Source organism: Frieseomelitta varia, unplaced genomic scaffold (assembly GCF_011392965.1).
Source record: "Frieseomelitta varia isolate USP_RPSP 00005682 unplaced genomic scaffold, Fvar_1.2 scaffold_34, whole genome shotgun sequence".
NCBI classification, from domain to species: Eukaryota; Metazoa; Arthropoda; class Insecta; order Hymenoptera; family Apidae; genus Frieseomelitta; species Frieseomelitta varia.
Genome location: NW_025110079.1, coordinates 598,816 through 618,220, shown reverse-complemented (window position 1 = coordinate 618,220; position 19,405 = coordinate 598,816). Strand labels below are relative to the sequence as shown.

At 32.3% G+C, this 19,405-nt stretch overlaps 4 protein-coding genes across 8 annotated transcripts; 2 read left to right on the top strand and 2 right to left on the bottom strand.

Moving 5' to 3' along the window:
• The first annotated feature begins 59 nt into the window (after nt 1-59).
• LOC122530355 (U3 small nucleolar RNA-associated protein 18 homolog) lies at nt 60-2,287 on the top strand. Its single transcript, XM_043657224.1, has 7 exons — nt 60-317; nt 408-596; nt 712-883; nt 947-1,132; nt 1,200-1,391; nt 1,467-1,635; nt 1,715-2,287. Exons 1-7 carry the CDS (start codon nt 163-165, stop codon nt 2,176-2,178), a joined length of 1,527 nt encoding a protein of 508 aa, XP_043513159.1. The 5' UTR covers nt 60-162; the 3' UTR covers nt 2,179-2,287.
• A 244-nt stretch (nt 2,288-2,531) lies between these two features.
• LOC122530356 (deformed epidermal autoregulatory factor 1) lies at nt 2,532-5,536 on the bottom strand. The gene is made up of 4 exons (XM_043657225.1): nt 5,036-5,536; nt 4,209-4,700; nt 3,681-4,142; nt 2,532-3,582 (listed from the first exon to the last, which is right to left on the bottom strand). Exons 1-4 carry the CDS (start codon nt 5,300-5,302, stop codon nt 3,382-3,384), a joined length of 1,422 nt encoding a protein of 473 aa, XP_043513160.1. The 5' UTR covers nt 5,303-5,536; the 3' UTR covers nt 2,532-3,381.
• Nucleotides 5,537-6,291: 755 nt separating this feature from the next.
• On the top strand, nt 6,292-18,537 carry LOC122530357. Of its 2 annotated transcripts, XR_006306976.1 has the most exons (9): nt 6,292-6,999; nt 7,467-7,619; nt 7,685-7,820; nt 7,902-8,029; nt 8,110-8,409; nt 8,565-8,798; nt 9,080-9,197; nt 15,504-15,969; nt 16,126-18,537. XR_006306976.1 is itself a non-coding variant. In XM_043657226.1 (8 exons), exons 1-8 carry the CDS (start codon nt 6,789-6,791, stop codon nt 16,130-16,132), a joined length of 1,287 nt encoding a protein of 428 aa, XP_043513161.1. In that variant the 5' UTR covers nt 6,292-6,788; the 3' UTR covers nt 16,133-18,537. The 2 variants fall into 2 exon arrangements, 1 of the variants encoding a protein (XP_043513161.1); XM_043657226.1 differs by lacking the exon at nt 15,504-15,969.
• LOC122530359 (band 7 protein AGAP004871) lies at nt 12,767-18,424 on the bottom strand. 4 transcript variants are annotated; one of them, XR_006306977.1, is made up of 10 exons: nt 18,302-18,424; nt 16,047-16,156; nt 15,501-15,573; nt 15,309-15,391; nt 15,046-15,249; nt 14,892-14,947; nt 14,432-14,510; nt 14,204-14,305; nt 13,930-14,116; nt 12,767-13,804 (listed from the first exon to the last, which is right to left on the bottom strand). XR_006306977.1 is itself a non-coding variant. In XM_043657227.1 (9 exons), the coding sequence occupies exons 1-9, from the start codon at nt 18,393-18,395 to the stop codon at nt 14,012-14,014; spliced, it is 906 nt and encodes a 301-aa protein (XP_043513162.1). In that variant the 5' UTR covers nt 18,396-18,424; the 3' UTR covers nt 12,767-14,011. The 4 variants fall into 4 exon arrangements, 2 of the variants coding, with proteins under 2 accessions (XP_043513162.1, XP_043513163.1); XR_006306978.1 differs by having other exon boundaries at nt 12,767-13,768; XM_043657227.1 differs by having other exon boundaries at nt 12,767-14,116.
• Nucleotides 18,538-19,405: the final 868 nt, after the last annotated feature.

Below are 19,405 nucleotides of genomic sequence, written 5' to 3'. Positions count from 1 at the left end.
ATGCACATGAAGAAGTATTAAAAGTGTCAGGTCTATTCTGTAACTAGTTCATGGTCCGTGATACTGATATTATTTTGACGGCATTAGAAATAAGGACTTATGCTGTTAAAAACACGTGACTATTATTTAAAAGTGAAAATTTTACTAAATAAATAGTTCATTATGAATAAATACAAATCAGACCAAGTGAAATTAATGAAAAATAAAAGTTCAAAAGAAAAACATATTCCTTCGAAAGCATTATATAAACAAAAATACACTACACCTTTAAAAACAAAAAAACACAAAAATGAATATAATCCAGAAGAAGAAGCCAGGTAATTACAATTACCAGAATAATATAAAAAAGTTCTTTAAGTAATTTTAATTTCTTTAAAAGGTAAATTAATAATATTATTTACATGTAGGTTAGAAAAGATCATGTTTGGTGATCCGAGTGATATTATAAATAACATATCAAATAATGAGAATGCTAAAAATGATAATGATATTTCTGTATCTGATAATGTAAATAATGATTCGATTGAAGAAACAGAAATTTCTGAAGAATATTCTGAAAAGGCAGCATGGGTTGATGAGGACGATATTAAGTGTTCGTATGTATACCAAATTTAATAATAATAATAATAATAATCATCATCATCATCATCATCATCATAATCATAATAATAATTATGAATTTTTCAAAAAACGATTTATATTTTTTTTTAGCATACAAGATGCTGCAAAAATTCAAAATCGTAAAATAGCTGATGATGTACCAGAAAAATTATACAAAGATTATTTATCTAATAAGTACAAAAAGATTGTTGGCAATCCAAAATGGGCCAAGCTTGAAAAAAGTGATGGAGAATCTGATGACTTAGATAATGAAATATTAAAGGTATTTAAGGTACTTTTACCATTTCAATGAATAATATGTCTGAACTATATTGTATTCTTTTAGCATAGTTGTCATTTGGAAAAACCTAAAGTAAAAAATTTACCAAAGAGCATAATTGATATAAAAGCACTGTCACAGATTAATAAAGAAACACATACTGAAGGACCTATTGTATCAAGTGTTGAATTTCACCCATCTTCTACAGTTGCCTTGGTTGCTGGTTCTTCTGGAATTTTATCTCTTTTTCAGGTAATTATCTAAGATTCAATTATATCTATATCTTTATACTAAGGAACTCACTAAAATATAATTATAGGTGGATGGGATTGAAAATAATAAATTACATACAATGCAATATAAAAAATTTCCTATTAGTGCAGCGAAATTTCTGAGAGACGGTACAGAAGTATTGATTGGTTCTCAATATTATCCACATTGTCATTCCTACAATTTAATGAGTGGGAAAACATATAGAATGCTATTACCACCTGGACTTCCTAATATACAGGTTTAAAAAATTATAATTCTATTTTTTATAACATTTAAATTTTCATATAAATAGATTTACAAATTAATTATTTAGAAATATGAAGTATCCCCAGATGGAAAAATGTTAGCCATCTGTGGACGATCAGGAGAAATTTTCTTATTACATAGTTTATCAAAAGAACACATTACTACCCTAAAAATGAATGCTAGATGTAGAGCATTAGCCTTTACACCCGATAGTAACACACTGATTACACATGGTGGTAAGTTTTTTTTATACTTGTTTTTTTTTTAATCTAATATTGTATATAATGTAAATTTTTATTTTTTTCTGAATTAAAGACAACAGTGAAATGTATATTTGGGATTTAAATAGTCGCGTATGCATTCATCGAGCTATAGATGATGGGTGTTTATCTTGTGCTTCTCTTGCAATGTCTCCAAATGGACAGTTCTTAGCGACAGGTAGTAAAGAAGGTGTGGTTAATTTGTATGATACTAAGACAGTGTTACAAAATCGAAATCCTGTTCCTTTAAAAGTTGTTCTCAATTTTGTAACATCGATTACCAATTTAAAATTTAATCCTTATTCTGAAATCTTAGCAATGGCTTCAGATAAAAAACATAATGCATTTAAAATGATGCATTTACCATCATTTACCGTTTTTTCAAATTTTCCTACATTTCAAACAGTTTTGTCAATGCCTGAAGCTATTGATTTTTCACCAGGTAGCGGTTATTTAACAATTTCCAACAGATCATTCAGTGCCTTTTTGTATAGATTGAAACACTATGGAAATTATTAGACAACCTTTATTTGGAAAATTATTAAAAATTTTGTTCAATCTAAATTAATATTTATAAAACCTAATGTATCAAAATATGTAAGAATAAGATGGATATTCAATAATTGATGAAAACAATATTTTTTGTCTACTTACTTTATATATATATATATATATATATAAGTAAGCCTTCATGTTATAATTAACAAAATATTTTATGGCCATCTTATTAATTAATTAATGTCAATAATAGCAATAGTAGTATTAATAATAATAATGATAGTAATGATATTTCTTATAGAAAACTTTAGTAAAAAATATTTGTTATAAATTTGATTAGGAAAACATTATTAAAAATAATAGCTAAATAATACATTAGATATTATTTTTTGTTTATTTATGTTTGACAGAATCTTCAAATTATCGCTTTAGTAATTTGCATACCATGTATATAAAGCTATGGATTAATATTTTCCTACTATTTTAAATGAAAAAAATAATATATTATTAATTATGTAAAATCCACTGTAATTGTGTTTTATAAATCATTGATTTGAAGAGTGAATGTGTGTGAAAGATGAATGTATAATTCAACATATTCATGAAACAGAAATTATTATTTCAAAATTTCATTTTCATAATAGTTTCATAGTATTAAATTTGTACTACAAAAGAAAAAGTAAAAGAAAAAAAAAATTGAAAATGGTGTCTATAGGCAGAAGAAAAAGGAGATGGTATATATAAATAACATTCATAAAAGCGTAATTATCTCCTTTGGTCAATTATATAAATTTGTATAAAAAAAAATTATTGTATATTTTAGCATGCGTGATACATATGTATAAACAAAAGTGCATGTGCATACTTACTATATATATATATACTTTCTATTATTTAAAGTACATAAGGTGTACGTATACACGTGCACATTTTTATTTGTTTTTATAATTATTTGATTTACGATCCTTCACTTGTATTTAGTATAAGTTTGAATCTTGATTTTTTAAAAATTTCGACTTTCGTGTAAATTTACTTATATAATAATATCGTTTCAACTTAATTCTTGTGTACATATAAAATATTTACTACTATATATACAAAACTTTTTGTCCGTCATTAAAGAAATTTTTGTTAAGTCTTCGTTTCTTCTCTCAATTTCGAAGTTTCTAAATTAGTTTGTTCAGTTTCTATATTACTTTGGTGAATAGGTGTGAGGAACACTAGCTATTGGTCCCCAGCAGTTGTAGCAAGAGCACTAGTATCTCCACTACTACTTTCAACTATAAGCATTACAGTTTCTGCAGCACCTCTTACACATTCCACTTGGTGACCTGCCCAATCTTTACGTTGACAAAATGTAGAACAATAAGGGATTCGTCTACATAATGAACATTCTGCAAATGCTTCTCTATTGCAGTTGGCACACTAAAAAATAGTCAAGTATTATAAAAAGAGAATAAAAGATATATGTATATGAATAGAACACAATTGATAACAGCAATGATTCTAGCAATATTCTTTACTTTTTTGTTATGAGTATCTGATGCTGGCTGCAAACCAACAGTTTCAATAACATCTCCTCTACCACCTAATTGTGCCACTAACGCTTGTTCTCTTCTTTGTTGTCTGCTTACTTCCTTAGCTTCTTCCAAAATACGTCTAAATTCATAAGCCAACTTTAACATTTTATTGGACATCTCATCGAATTTTTTAAATATATCATCGCTTTGTCCATTTTCTGTTTGATGTACATTTTGGACAACAGTATCTTGATCTTGTGGTTGTTGTACAACTAAACCATCCGTTGAAACAAATTGAGGCCATACCTCCTTATCAGGTACTACAACTTCACTATCACTTTCATCATTATTACTGCCATCGCGGGAATTATCACTTTTAAGTTTGCGGGATGGTGTTTCTCCATCAGACGTATCTCTAGCCCTTCTTCTACGTTTGTATGGTGTAAATAACCTTACAGGACCTGTCTAAGATAAAAGAAAATATGATAATTAGATGAATTATAACTATTAATTGTAAAGTAATATACTAACTGCACTGTCATCATCACAACATGCTGCACAAGTGCAAGAGGTAGCATGTGGTTTTAAAATTTGTTCATCGATTAATGTTTGCAAACTTCTACCACCAAATCTAATACTGCGTTTCCAATCTTTACTAGATGCTCTCCCGCAGTAAGCTTCAAATTCACTTGGTGTGTACCACTCTTGTCCAAGTTTGATACATCTTCCTCTTCCACCAGATCCAAATCTACTTTTGTGCAATTCTGCATTCGTATTTTTACATCTAACAGGTAATACTGCTAAATTAGCAGATTCTGACCAACTGCATATTGGTTGAGTATTAGGAGTAGAAACATGAATTTGTTCAGATTCTGGCTCTTCTGTACTGTTTTGGATTACTATATGAGTTGCTTTCAATTCACCATTCCAGCGTAATGAATCTGTGTCCTTATCATGTCGTGGTTCACAAATAAAACCATTGTCCACACATAGCATCTGCTTAAACTGTCCTGATCCAGGTAACTACAAAAACAAATATGTATGAAACGTATATGATTACACATTTAATTGAAAACGCAATATTGAAATTGCGTTAATTATGTATATAGAAGCATAATTGTGTCGTACAATGGTAAAAAGAATGTGTATTTAATATTTCATGGGGTATATGGACAGGCGCATTATAAGCGTGTTAATGTTGTGTACACTGTGCGTGTAACTTACACGCGTACACGAAGAGTAAAACCCCACCTTTTTCAGTAATTCTTTAACAAGAAAATGAATGAAAATCGTCAGATGGCCAATTACGTGAATTATATCAAAGGCAAGTTTAACATTCAATTGTTTCAAGAACCAACCTGCAGTTGGTCCGATGTGATGACGTTGAAGGTCGTGCCGTTGGTCGAATTCGCTACACCGATGATAGAACCAACGGGTAAAGAAACCGGTACACCGACTCCTGGAACACCAGGAACACCCGGCACTGGAGTGACGCTTGCCGTCACGGCGACGGTATGCTCCTCATGCTCGACCTTTAGGGCAGACGCATCCTCGGTTTCGCTCGTCAACGGTTCGGACATGTCCGGTAGCACGGCGACACTTTCCGATGTTTGACTCTCCTCCATTTCGGCTGTTCTCGCCTCTCGCACACACTATGGCGTCAGCGCACGCTCAACACAGCGCCACTTGATCTTTCGCTACTTGCAATTACTCGCGATCACACAACTTCGAATTTACTCGACACGCTTCCAAGCTAACCGCAATTGAGCCTAGATTGAAACGGTCATTAAACGGAAACGGTGTCTCAATCAGCGTGCCATTATTATTTTCTTCCGCCTTACGGCAGGATCTTTGTTGTTTCCTTTACATAGATTACATAGATCACATTATGTACATATATGAATCCGATATCGAGTGCCATCTTTACATATTTCGAGCAAGCGCTTGGTTTAAATTCTGCCCGATATATTTCGATGATTTTTAACCGACGAATTTTCCTTTATACGTATCATGCTTAATCACGGTAATATCCACGAAATATAAAGTAAACTCAATTGTGAATGAAAATCTGTTTAAGAGACATAATTTTTCTAACCGTTTATTTTTGTAGGTATGGATTATTGATTTTAAATAAACCGTTACTCCTAGAATAGAAGGTTACCAGCTAAGATTGGTTCGATTGACACATTCACGTATATATAAACGTTGATTTGATTATTTATTAATTATAATATTATTATTTGTTGAGTCGTCGACGTTGCTTATATATTTAAATAAGAAAATATTTTGAATCTTTTGCATTTGTTCAATTATTGTTCATAAATATTTAGATATTTTGATCGACTTGTAGTAACAGTACTTGATTTGATCAAAATGTGCAAATCCTTGATAACTAGATGTGATCGATAACTAAATACGATAACTGAATAATCGATAACTAGAAGTAGTATTCACTGTCTTTTTATAGAATCAGAAGATTTTAATTTAATTTCTATTTTTTTCTTTCTTGTTTATTAACAACACGTAAAAATGTTGATCATTATTGTTTTATAAACATACTTTAGACCATGGAAAAATAATTGAAAAATCACGTAAGTAGAAAGTTCGCTTTCTTGCTCGACATTTATCAAAACATCGTTTTGTAGAAAACGTGGGAACAGATGGTTCTTTAAACGTATTCTGTCATATTCGCAGATGAAAATGACAATAGACGTTTAATGTAACGTTTACTGTGAAAGGAATGGACGTTTAAATTTGTGTAATTAAAGTCGTGAAAGCAAAAACTGTGTCTCAACCCAAGGAATAAACACAATGGATAGATGTTAGAGATATGTGATTTGTAAGGTATCTTGACTTTCCCTTAATTTGCTTAAAAATCGTCGTTCAACAACGTTTCCTTCAATTAAACTATGTAGCATTCAGACCGTGCATATGCTCTTATTTAAATATATCAGTGTTATAGTCCTTCGTTTTTATTAGTGGAAGAGCTATCGTAGGACCAACATCTCATTGAACTTTTCGCCTTTTTTTTTCTACGAACACAATTTATCAGAATTTTCTTTCATGGTTTTTCCTCTAAAGTTACTACGTTGAATATACATTCGTTCGATAATGTCTAAATACTATATGATTACGTTACTGTTGTACTTTTGTATAAGTATTGATGCTTGGAGTTCTTTTAAAAGATTTCGACATCTTTGGCAACCAAATATTAACCACGCGAACGAATCGTTATCGCTTGAACGTGATTCTCTAAAGAATAAATTACAGTCAATTAATTTTCAAACTAGTGCACCAAGCCATGGTAGCAGAGAAAAACGACGTAAGTATATTTTTCACAGACAGTTGTCCACATTACACGTGGACATTTATTTATTTGTAAGAGATTAACATTCAAGGAGTTCATTATCCTTAACACAATTAATTATTAAGTTGTAGATAAGATAGAGAAGATGTTGATAAGATTTTGATTCATTAAGGATCAGCGTTAACGCAATATTTAACTTATTGTAAAAGATAAAATTGAAATTTGCATCAATTTCATTTTTTATCAGTGTATTTATGAAAAGGAATTTCAAGAATTTGCTTAATTTTTTTTTTCGTCAAGGTACTTTATTTCCTATGTTTTAAATTTTATATGATAATACACTTTATTGATTTCATGAGAAGATAATAAATATTTTTCACATATAGTTATGCAACTTGACCAAAATGTCCACGCATTTATAAGTAACAATATACATACTTCTTTATTGCAGTAGAATAATGTATTTCATTTATCGCATCTAGTTTTTCCATTATTCACTTTGGTAAAATTTGACAATAACGTTTGCGCCGGATTAAATGGTGAGAATGGTACCTGTCTCGCGACTTCAGAATGTTCGCAACGTGGTGGTATATCAAGTGGAGTTTGTGCAAATGGTTACGGAGTCTGTTGCATTGGTACGTTATATTTTTCTTTCTTGCTCTAAGTACTATTAATAATTTCTTTCTCTTCTATCTTCTAGTGACAGTATCTTGTGGTGAGACAACCAGCAATAATAACACTTATTTCGTTAATCCGAATTATCCATCGACGTTTGATGGTACCGTATCTTGTCAATTAACTCTCGTTAAATCCCATCCAAGCGTATGTCAATTTAGGTAGAATACTTCCATATTGAATGTAGTTCTTCATTCGATAGAATTAAATATTACTGACAAATATAAATATTTTTTTTATAGATTGGATTTCATACAGTTCAACATAAGAGGTCCGGAAAAGACTAACCATCAGTGTATCTATGATCAATTTATCGTTTCTGGAGGTAATCCGGTACCTACGATATGTGGAAGTAATGCTGATAATCATAGTATGTAACGATTCCATTTATGAAGTCCATTTGTGGAAATTCCACTTATAGAGTTGTCATTTTTTTTTTTTTTTTTACAGTATATATCGATGCTGGCCTTGGACAAACAAATCCTGTTACATTAACATTTGTTACGAGCGGAAATTCTTTTGCCCGATCTTGGAAAGTACGTCTCTCCCAAATTCGTTGCAATACTATATACAGAGCCGAAGAAGGATGTCTGCAATATTTCACAGGGATATCCGGTCAGATAAAATCGTTCAATTACGATCCTGTCACAGGATTGCAATTGTCGAATCAAGATTACAGTATTTGCATCCGAATGGAAAGAAATTTTTGCGGTATCCAGTACATGACATGTCCGATTGATGATAAAGCAGGTAATGCGCGAATAGATTGTATTGGAAGAATATCAAAATCGTCAAAGGGACGAATTTCAGGAGCTACGAATCGAAAATTACAAGACTAATATTTGATCGGTATTTTTAACAATTCAATAATATGTATTATATGAAATAATATTTTATGAAATCAGATAGTGCCAGTATGACTCAAATGACACGTAGTCATGCATTTACGTTAACCGGAAATACGCAAGCAATGCAGATAGCATCGATGACAGGAGCAGCCTGTCAAACCGACTGGTTAACGATCCCGTGTGCATCCAATACAGGTAGATTACCAACTACCATGATCACCTGTATCGATCGGATATGCGGTGGGACATTTAACGCAGAAAATCAGAATTTGAACACATCTTCAGTTATCAGTAAGTATTCGTGATATTTTATACATTCATTTCTAATAATACTTATACTATAATAGAATCTTTAATTAATCCAAGCCATATTCCTTCTAAATGTGAATTCATTAATTTATTCTATCAAGCTGTATTAATCATACAGAAGTGGAGGAATTCATTTTTTCCATATCAGATTTATTATCGTTGGGTAATGCAATTGCTCATTAACCGTATTTTGGATTACTGTATTTATAAGGCTTAAAAACAATATTTGTTTCGTGCTATCATAAATGTATCTTGATTGTCAGGTACCGTGAAACCATTTAGATTAATTTTCCACACGGATAGCGTTGAAGCGCCAAACGATGTTGGAAATAGGGGATTTTGTTTGAATTATATACAACAACCTTGCACGACAAAATTGAGGTAATTTGCTTTTCATATTGCTTCTCATCTATACCATAATTGCAACTTAGAGGAGATTAAAGGAAAATGAATAATAGTAACAATTAAATACAGAATTTTTAAACCTTTATTTGCATATATTTAAGTTGGAAATAAAATGATCTATGCCTATTAATACCACATATGCAATGAAACATATTTGAACTCGTATAAAATAGCAAGTGAATCACCATAAATGATTCTTTCCATAAAAAAAAATAGTTTCTCATCTTCTATAATTGCAATCATTTCTCTCGTAATCCCCAAAGCAAAACAAATTGTAAAATTTGATATATTATTATTTTTATATTTTGTGTAAAATTAAATATATTCTTACCGAATTTAACTGTAATAACTCAATAATCTCAAGATTCGAAACGATGACTTATACTTGCATCAACACGTGTCGTGCAGAGATGAGAAGTTCCCCGAAAAGAATGTGGTTATTTCCAATCCATTCTTAAATTTAAGAATACCTATTCGTTGAGAGTGTCATGCAGAACAAACAGAACCTAGTGGCTCGGATACTGAGAGAAATAACTTCTTCCTTTGCTCTTGCATGGCACTTTTCATTTTTGTACATAGATACAGCTATATATAACTGAAAATATATAATTTGCAATTCGTCAGTAGACGATACTAGAAGTGAAATTTCTGTAGCGGATGATTATATGTATAATGTAAGGTTATAAAGGATATAGAAGGTGGAGTGTACTTCGTCTCAGTCACCGCCAGATTCATGAATAAGGCTGATACTGGCTAGTCCTAATCTCAGACGCTCGGTTTATTAGGAACCTCTAGTTTGGGCCAAGAAACGGCACCCATCCTAGAGATGTTACGCACGCTGCACGCTTAACCTAAAGATTGAACTTGATCCGTAGCTAATTGTAAGCGGTATCCACTTACGATTTGTAATATTCGAGTCTTTGGAACTGGTATACCAAGGAAAGACTGGATCTGCTAGCCGCTAAAGGCATTAAAATACTAACGTCGCGTAGCGGTAAAACAGTGGAACTAATTTATATTATTGTCCTTGTCCCACGCTATCACTCTCCTTGTCTACCGCGCGAATATGTCTGTCCTTATCCCACGCTATCGCCCTCCTTGTCTACCGCGCGAGTATGTCTGTCCTTGTCACACACTAGTGCCCTCCTTGTCTAATGACGCTAGACAAGAAAAGCAATCGTGTGCGACAAGGACATCCTTCGATCTATTGAAAAAAAATTCAACTATTTGCATACACGTTTCTCTAGGATAAAACACACATAGAAAGAGAGCAGGAGCCTAATTTTAAGGAGGCATATAAAAAAGTTCGCAAATTATTCCTCTAAATTAAGTTTTTTTCGTAATTAGTGCGAACTGTCACAAAACATGGTGGTGCCATCTATTGATAACTTGGTGGCACTAAAAACAGGAATATCTGTTTTTAGTACTATAGACCCATCAATAGATGGCGCCACCGTCGCTTCTAAACATTGACAGGTGACAGTTTTTCCATAAATTACGAGACGAAATTAATTAAGAGAAATCATTTGTGAACTGTTATGGTTGCGTCTTCGATTTTAGAGAACCTAAGCTTGCATTTTATGTTTTGTTTAAGTATGGTTTACGTATATAAAGAACGTTTCAATTTTGTTTACGTTAGTAGTAGTGTCAGTAGTGAGCGCATAATTTCGCGCAAACTATAATGAATATTAGATTCAGATTTATTTGCGAACGTAACTGATAGCATTATCTTTGAAATATATGCTCGTGGAGTGCAAAATAGTTGCGTGAAAAATTAAAATTAATTATTCCCCTTATATTCTCATAGAGCATTTAGTTCCACCTGTCTGCCACGGTGCTAGTGTTTCTTACCCCGTAAAACAGAGAAATTTTCATTTGCAAAAAAACTTAATTTAGCGAAATGAATTGTGAACCTTTGTGATCGTATTACCCTAATTAGATCCTTAGCTTTCTTTTCATATCCCATTTGATTCATAAAATGCAGAAATGAGTATTTTTATAAATAATTAGTACTACTGAGTTACCGCTAGATGGCGCCACCATGTTTTGTGACAGTTACACAGCACTAATTACGAAAAAAACTTAATTTAGAGGAATAATTTGCGAACTTTTTTATATGCCTCCTTAAAATTAGGCTCCCTGCTCTCTTTCTATGTGTGTTTTGAGAAACGTGTATGCAAATAGTTGAATTTTTTTTCAATAGATCGAAGGATGTCCTTGTCGCACACGATTGCTTTCCTTGTCTAGCGTCATTAGACAAGGAGGGCACTAGTGTGTGACAAGGACAGACATACTCGCGCGCTAGACAAGGAGGGCGATAGTGTGCGACAAGGACAACAATATAAATTCCAGCACCTATCCTAGGGGTGATCCAGACGGTGCATGCATAAATTGATATCGGTATTAATGATGCGTACAGAATTTTTATTTTTACAATTTGGTTTTGTTTTATTTTTATGATTTATTGATAATGAATTTATCATTTAACGAATTGTACATAGAAAACATGCTCATGAACTTAGAATCAAATTCTCGATGATAATAACGAAACGAAACAATAATTGCATTTGCAAATATACCTGTTGGTTATTTCCTATCAAAGTGACCGAAAAAATTGTCTTACAGATCAATGAAAGTATATTAAGCAGATACAGATTATTAGATATATTAGATATACCATACGAAAATCACAGCAGAAAAACATGATAAATATATCTTACGCATATAACATAGAGGTAGATTCCAAATTTTAATCAATTGTGTTTAGCGAATTACTGAAAAAGTGATAATTAAATTATTTCTGTTCGATCGATCATGAGTTTTATTTGAAAACGACATTGATATATGTATGTAAATGGAAGTGTATACCATACATTTCAAATTACTATCTATTAAGTAACCGTATAGAGTTTAATTGTGCAAATTCGTTTCTCTTTTTTTTTTTATTTTTATTTTTCCAATGATAAGTTTAATCAGTTAATGAAACACTATTTTCACATGAGTATGTGTGTATTATTTAATGGGAAATATTATCAATTAGACCAAGTTTAACAGGCCGTTAAAAATTCGTAGAAGAAATATGAATGAAATATGAATGAATACTGTTCATCATCACGTGCTTATATACTATATATATATATAAGTATATAAGATGATTCATGTAAATGAAACAAATCAGATCTTTGTTTTTTTATGGAATTTGAATGTTAGATAAAATAAGTAAACGGCATAAGAATCTTTATTTCTTTGCAATTTTAGTTTTAATCCAGTGAAAAGTAAAATTATAGCCAAATAAAGTTCCTCATGCTATTCATTTAATTTTCTTTAACATTATTTTCTAACTCCAATTACGTAAATCACCCTACACACATATCGATCGATCACTTTGACATTTAGTAGTTCTTTGCATCAGTAACAAATACATAGGGACATTGAGCATATGTACATTACTTACACGTATATCATTCACAACATATGTTCAAGCCGTGAGCCGTAGAAGAAAAAAAAATACATGTAAATACATATAATATTATATCACGGGTGTGAAGTGAATTTCTTTGTAATTCCGTCCATTAAAACGAAGATTACATTTCGAAGATGTACGTTCCTCTTCTCTTAGATTATAAAATTCTTATAAAACATTGCTTTACATTATATAACGTGCGTGAACATACACGAGACATACATAAATAAATAAGTATAAGAGTAAAATCAATTTCACTTATTGTTAGTCTTGATATCTTGATATATTGTATATTTGCTTCCAACATATTCTAGGATCAATATTGATTGTACGTATATCAAAATTTTAGATCACAGCAAAACTCCATTCATCTAAACTCCGTTTTTTTTTTTTTTTTTTTTTTTGGAACCTAGTTAGTGAACACTTGTCGATTACATCCATTTATCTCAACATAAACTTTCATTATGTAAACGAAAAATAATAGATAGCGAGTAGGTTGCACGTATTTATGCAATTTTTATGTAAGAAATTCAAGGCCGCAAAAATGCATGTATCGCAGCATGTAGAAATGAGAAAAATTGATGAACTCCTGATGAAAAAATGGAATTCTATTGCATTCTATTGATATTCGATAACTTATTCCAATAACAACTTCACATATTCCAATAACACGTGTTTAACTATGACTTGGGAGTTTTTAGTGCATACAAAAATGAATTATCCTAGATATTTAAATATTATCAAACTTACATTATTTTGATTTAATTATTGAAATACAAATTGTGTATAATATAGCCAACTGAATATTAATATTTATCGAATATAATTGTGCCCAATATCATCCTTACTATTATTATAAAATACCGATATTATATTCTAAGTAAACAGTTTCTGTCGACTTTGTATATTTTAAATATTGTACAAGTCAATCATTTTCTAATACTCTAGATTGATAATCATGTTCAATACGAGACGAACAGATATCTATCCTAATACTTATGGTGTATATGCATGATGTGTCATAAAATTGATCGATAATTCAGCTCGGATACAGTGATGTGGTAATGAAGTGCAAAATTCTTTGCTATAGTCGATGGAAAAAAGGATCGGGTCAAGTATACTATAAAAGTTCATGGTCGGTTAGAAAATCAATCGGGTGTAATTCATGGCGATCAATTTCTTCTGGAGCCTCTTGTTTTCGTCAAATGTTTGCTCATCATTAACAATAAAATTAAATATCCTTACCTCTTATTGAGCCGATTACGCACAGAGGATTGTAGATAACTCTGATGAAATGATGGGCCGTTTGTTACTTTGTATCAAGATATTAAGAGTCCTTTGCAGAACCTGCTTTTAGGAAATATGTCAACATATCGATAGGTAATGGGAATACGATCGTTGAATTTTTCTCGGCCGAGATAGTATTCAAAGTCTGGAAGTGATTAAAAAAAGAAAAGATAACAGTAAGTAATGATAATACGCGTAAATAAAAATAAAATACGAATTGATAAGTACATACTTGCAAATAACGAAGTTGCAATGCGGCAGGTGAATCACCGATCACCTCCGAGGCCTCTCTTAATGCTCGACTAGCCTTCTGCTCACCCTCTGCTGCGATAACCTACGCATCCGTGTGAACTCTCATCATTTACCATCATTTACCATGATCAACGTTTGGTAAAAGAGGGGAAAAAAAAAAAAAGAAGGGAAAGAAAACCAATAATCAGGAGGGGAAAGGGAAACGAACCTTGGCGCGAGCTTCGCGAGCAGCTTCAGCTTCTGCGGCCATAGCTCTTTGTAGCTGGACTGGTAATCGTACATCTTTTCTGTGGAAAAATTTACTTGTATACGTACGTGTATATGTACATGTAAGTAAATATTAAGTCGTCTAATAAATTCATAGCGCAACACGTTTATACAGAACTGCTTTTACATATCGTTTTATTTCAGACAACTATAATCACGTATAGTCCTAAATATTGACGAAGATGGATGAAAATTGATCCTGTAAGCATTGATCCGAATTAAATGGCTTTGAATGATATGACCCTAATCTATATTGATATTTAGAGAAAATTGGAATGATACTGAAATTGAAAGCAGCTTTTAAATAACAGACAAGTAAACGGTATGAGCTTATTGGACCACGTAATACTTATAAATATAGCTTACGGTCTGGTTACATAGTATCGGAGGCGCCCACTTACATTTCAACTCGTTCCACTTTGATCCCCCACGTGTCGGTAGCTTCGTCCAAGGAAACCTGGCATTCGGGTTTTATTTCAAACATCCGTGTACGTGTTTATGTGCGCGCGTGTTGCGTGTGTGCTCTCGTTCAATTCCAAATTGATTCCAGATTACCTGCATGTTCCCGGAGATAGTTTCGCGCTCGCTGAGAATCTCGTGAAGCGGCCTGGTTCCCATCGTGTTACGAAGCGTTGTTTGCGCCAACAGTTTGGTGCTATGATGAGCGTTCTCGACGTTTGTGATCGAAATCGTCGCGTTGTTCACTCGATAGTACACTACCGCGTCAACCGACACCGTCACGCTGTCCTTCGTCAACACCTGACAAAGATAATTAAATAATTAAAATGATTCATGAACTCGTTGGTTCGACGAATTACCTCTTGAGGCGGTACGTCGTAGGTCCGTGTGCGTAAATCGACACGAGCGTAATTGTCCACGCAAGGGAGAATGAAAAAGATTCCTAGAAATAGTAATCACGTGAATGAATCCTTCCGATGTGATCGCTTGAAACTGATGGCATAAAAACTTCGATTCATTAATTAAAGTAATAAATTTAATGATATTTTTACCAGGTCCTTTAGCGCCACCAGAAAGAAGCCTTCCTAGACGAAATATCACTGCTCTCTCGTATTCTTGTACCACCTAAGAAATTTCAATGGTTCTTTGTTTTTCATTTTATAACCCGATGAGAAACTTATAGAGTAATAATAAAAAAGAAATATATTCATTTATTATGTACTGTACTAATTGAGCTGTATATGTTGTACATGTGTTGTAAAGAGTGTAAGAACGAGCGGAAAAATGCTAAAGGATATGAACAAGAGTGTGATCGGTCATCTAATTATAAAATAACCTGGGAAAGAAGGTTAATGAATGGAGATTGTATAGTATTTGCGGCTGAAATAATAATTGAGATATTTTTGGATGCGTTCGATATGAACAACGTTTTTTTACTAAGCTACTTTGATCGCGACATGATAATCCTTCATAGCGTTTATAGATTACAACATCAAGAATTATAAAGGAAAATTTAAAAATGTAAGAAACAGAATTTTAAAGCAAATTAAAGGAAAAATAAGACAATACAAGAGGGTACTATTCGCGTGTTGCCCTACCTTGAAGCAAATGAATAGGGAAAATGGCATCGTAAGAATCACCATGAGCCAAGATAATATCACAAGAATATTTTTGCAGGTGTTAGAGTTTGCTTCTACCTTGTCTTCCGCTGGAACATAATAAAGTATGTTATAATGGTCAAAAGCAGTTAGAAATGAGTGAAGGTACACATAGCCAAGACCGTACATGTTTCGTACATATCTAGTCGTCTACGTTTCATGAATTTCAGAAGACAACCAAAATGACCAAGTTAAGTCTAAAAGAGGCTGAATTTAAATGGAATAAATCATCAAGCATTCTAGATATTAAAAAAATGTAAATAAGATGCGTTCTTATATCCAATATCTAGACAGGATGATATTCGATAATTAATTCGCAAAGTTCATTCATTATTATTAAACAGAAACAAGAAGAAAAATAATATAATACGATATCGAAGAATGCGTAAATGTATTTATAGGAATATTCAGTTGTCTCATCGATTTTACGAGTATCTCCAGCGTATTCACGCGCAGATCGATATTTAGATGTGTATACAACCTACATTCAGAAAATTACGTCTCCGTAAAAGAAATGGATCGAATTATGTAAAATGAATAGAAAGTACGTCTAAAGTAAATCTAAAGTAATCTAGAAGTAATATTAATGAATTGACAAGTTACGAGTTATTAAATAGGACAGAGACTTCTCTTTTACTAATTTATAAGTTTTAATTAATTGGGATACTCATATGAATTTGTACAATTTACTTATAATATTTCACTTGTTTCGTTACTCGACTTGTACAGCTTTTAAAAGATTAGAGGATTATTACTGTTGATATCTTGTGCCTTATAAAATTTCAATTGATAATATTTGATAAAATTTACAAGTCATAAGCTATTGCTTACCTACAATGTATGTGATTATCAACATAAAAACTGATAATTTAACTATAAGAAAATATAAACTATAATATTTTTTAAAATCATACGAAAACTTCTGAACAGTTTTAAAAATTCTAATCTGCAGTACTCGCTTACCTTCCGTCATTGTGAACTGTAGCGATGATTGAATTCGATTTGGCAAATTCGAATCGAGCGAAAAAATCACACGAATCCCTCCTCACGCTCACCAAGTCTTTGAACTCTGAATAAATAGGGGTGGAGAGGAGGTTTCACAGAGAAAAACGAAATATGGCAGAGCTTCAATACTATTCGTGTCACACGATCCTACTACGAGTAGTTGCTTAGCCGGTCTACGTTTAACCACCCACCCATAGCAAGTCCTTGCTTTCCTTTTTTCCTTTACCTTTTTTCCCCCGTTTTCCCGTCTCGTTTACTATCACCCTCTCTCAGATGGACGCTCACTGTTGCTCTTTTCCTCTTACCTATTTCTCTTCTCCCTTTAGTCATACCGACATGCGCAAAATGCGCACACCCCTACCTTTTCTATTTTCAATACTTGTATCTTCTCCTCCTCCTCTTCTTTTTTTTTTTTTCTCTTATTGTTCAGCTCTGTAATTTTCCCTCGCCTCCCTTAATCATTAATTATTACTGTTGAGCCTTTCCCTGGCATAACAAACTGATTCTTCATGCTCGCACAGAAACATTGAAAACATAGGAAATTGATATTTCCTAACTTTTGTAATCTTCGTTCTTGCAAATTGTCTACGTACATACACGCATGTGTATAGATACCACTTCCGCTTCTCTATTTATGTACTATTTATTACTTGTTACGTGTATAGTGTAAGTCGTATATTCGTTCTTGAAATATTTCTATCGATTTATACTTAGAAAGTACTTGTTACACGTGTTTATAGCTTATCCATCGAAATCAGCACGTACAAAGTTGATGCTAAACAATACCAAGCAACAATACCAACAACACCATTATCTATATATAGAATAATCATTTATCTTGGAAACCATTTGGAGAGGGACCGTAATTTTCTTTGTGTTCCTCTATAGCTATATATATCACGTCTAACCATAACGAGACATTTCTACTTGGAACTCTGTTCTCTCTTCTTCAAAGTTAAACGAAGTTATACATAGATAGAGCGTAGAATATACGTATAAAATGATCGACGACCTTGTCTGAGAGTACATTTTTCCGGAGTGTAAAGAAATATTTGACCTTCTTTAGACCCGAGTAATATTTTATATTGCCCAGTCCAACGTGACGCAATGTTGTATATACGTGTGCTTCAATTTAATGATGTACACGTAGTGCGAAAATATATTTATAATATAAAATTTTTCTAACTCACCGCCGATGATACGATTTTGTATATCATCTGGCCGCGTATTGATTTGTATCGTTGATCCATTTCCATTGCTTATAGTTGCCATAGGTATAGACATATCACTAGGCTTCACACGGGATTCAAATCTCGCCACCTAAATTACAGATCGTATAGTGACTTGATTTAAAACTGAGTTGTAGGAAGTGCAAAATTTAACTCCAATAAAGTGTATACATTCGATTTATAATCGCAATTTATTCTCTCTAAAAATGTACTTTACATTTAAATCAATTTAAATCAGTTATATTCTGATAACTTTCGATTTTCTATAAAAATTCTCATTATCACTGTTAGTATAGTCGTACGTATAACTAGAAGTTAAATATCGGAATAATATATGAAGTGTATTGTGGTACTATATAATTGAAATGAATATAATTGTGAAAAGAATGAATAAAAATTTGTTGCCACAGGATCGTATTCCATTACAAATCATTCCGCAGTACGAATGTGAAAAATATTAAAAACAAGTATTAAAACCAAGAGGAATGTGTATTCACCTTGCACCAATTGTTGGGAGTCGTTGAAAGAAGTAACAAGAGTAATGAAGCTAACGTCGCGATGCAGTGACGTTTTATATATGCGCGGCCGCCGCCCTTACTAGTAGTATAGAAAAATATGTAATCAGCCAATAAAGCTATAAAGTACAACTCGCGTTATAGAAAGCTCTATATGCCTTTTCTTTTCTTTCTGTCATTGTCGAAACGATTCACATCGTGAAAATCAACAAACAATTACAACTCGAACTGAAAAAAATGCAGAAAAATGTAAAGTGAGGAGCAGTTGATCCATACATAGCACGTGTACATGATCTGACGTCAATTTTTTTCTTCAGCTATTACTAATCGGCATACTCAATTATACGTAAAATATACAATACGAAATAATAGATTATTGATAGTATGGAATGTGATGATTTAAAACTTTGTTACATTGGCTACATCTGAGAATTTGAGAGATGAGATCGTGTAATAGCGACAAAAATATTCGATCGAAGACATAATTCACTTTGATATTTCATATATATTCAACTTTAAAGAAACTTGATTTATTTGTAAAAAGACGAAG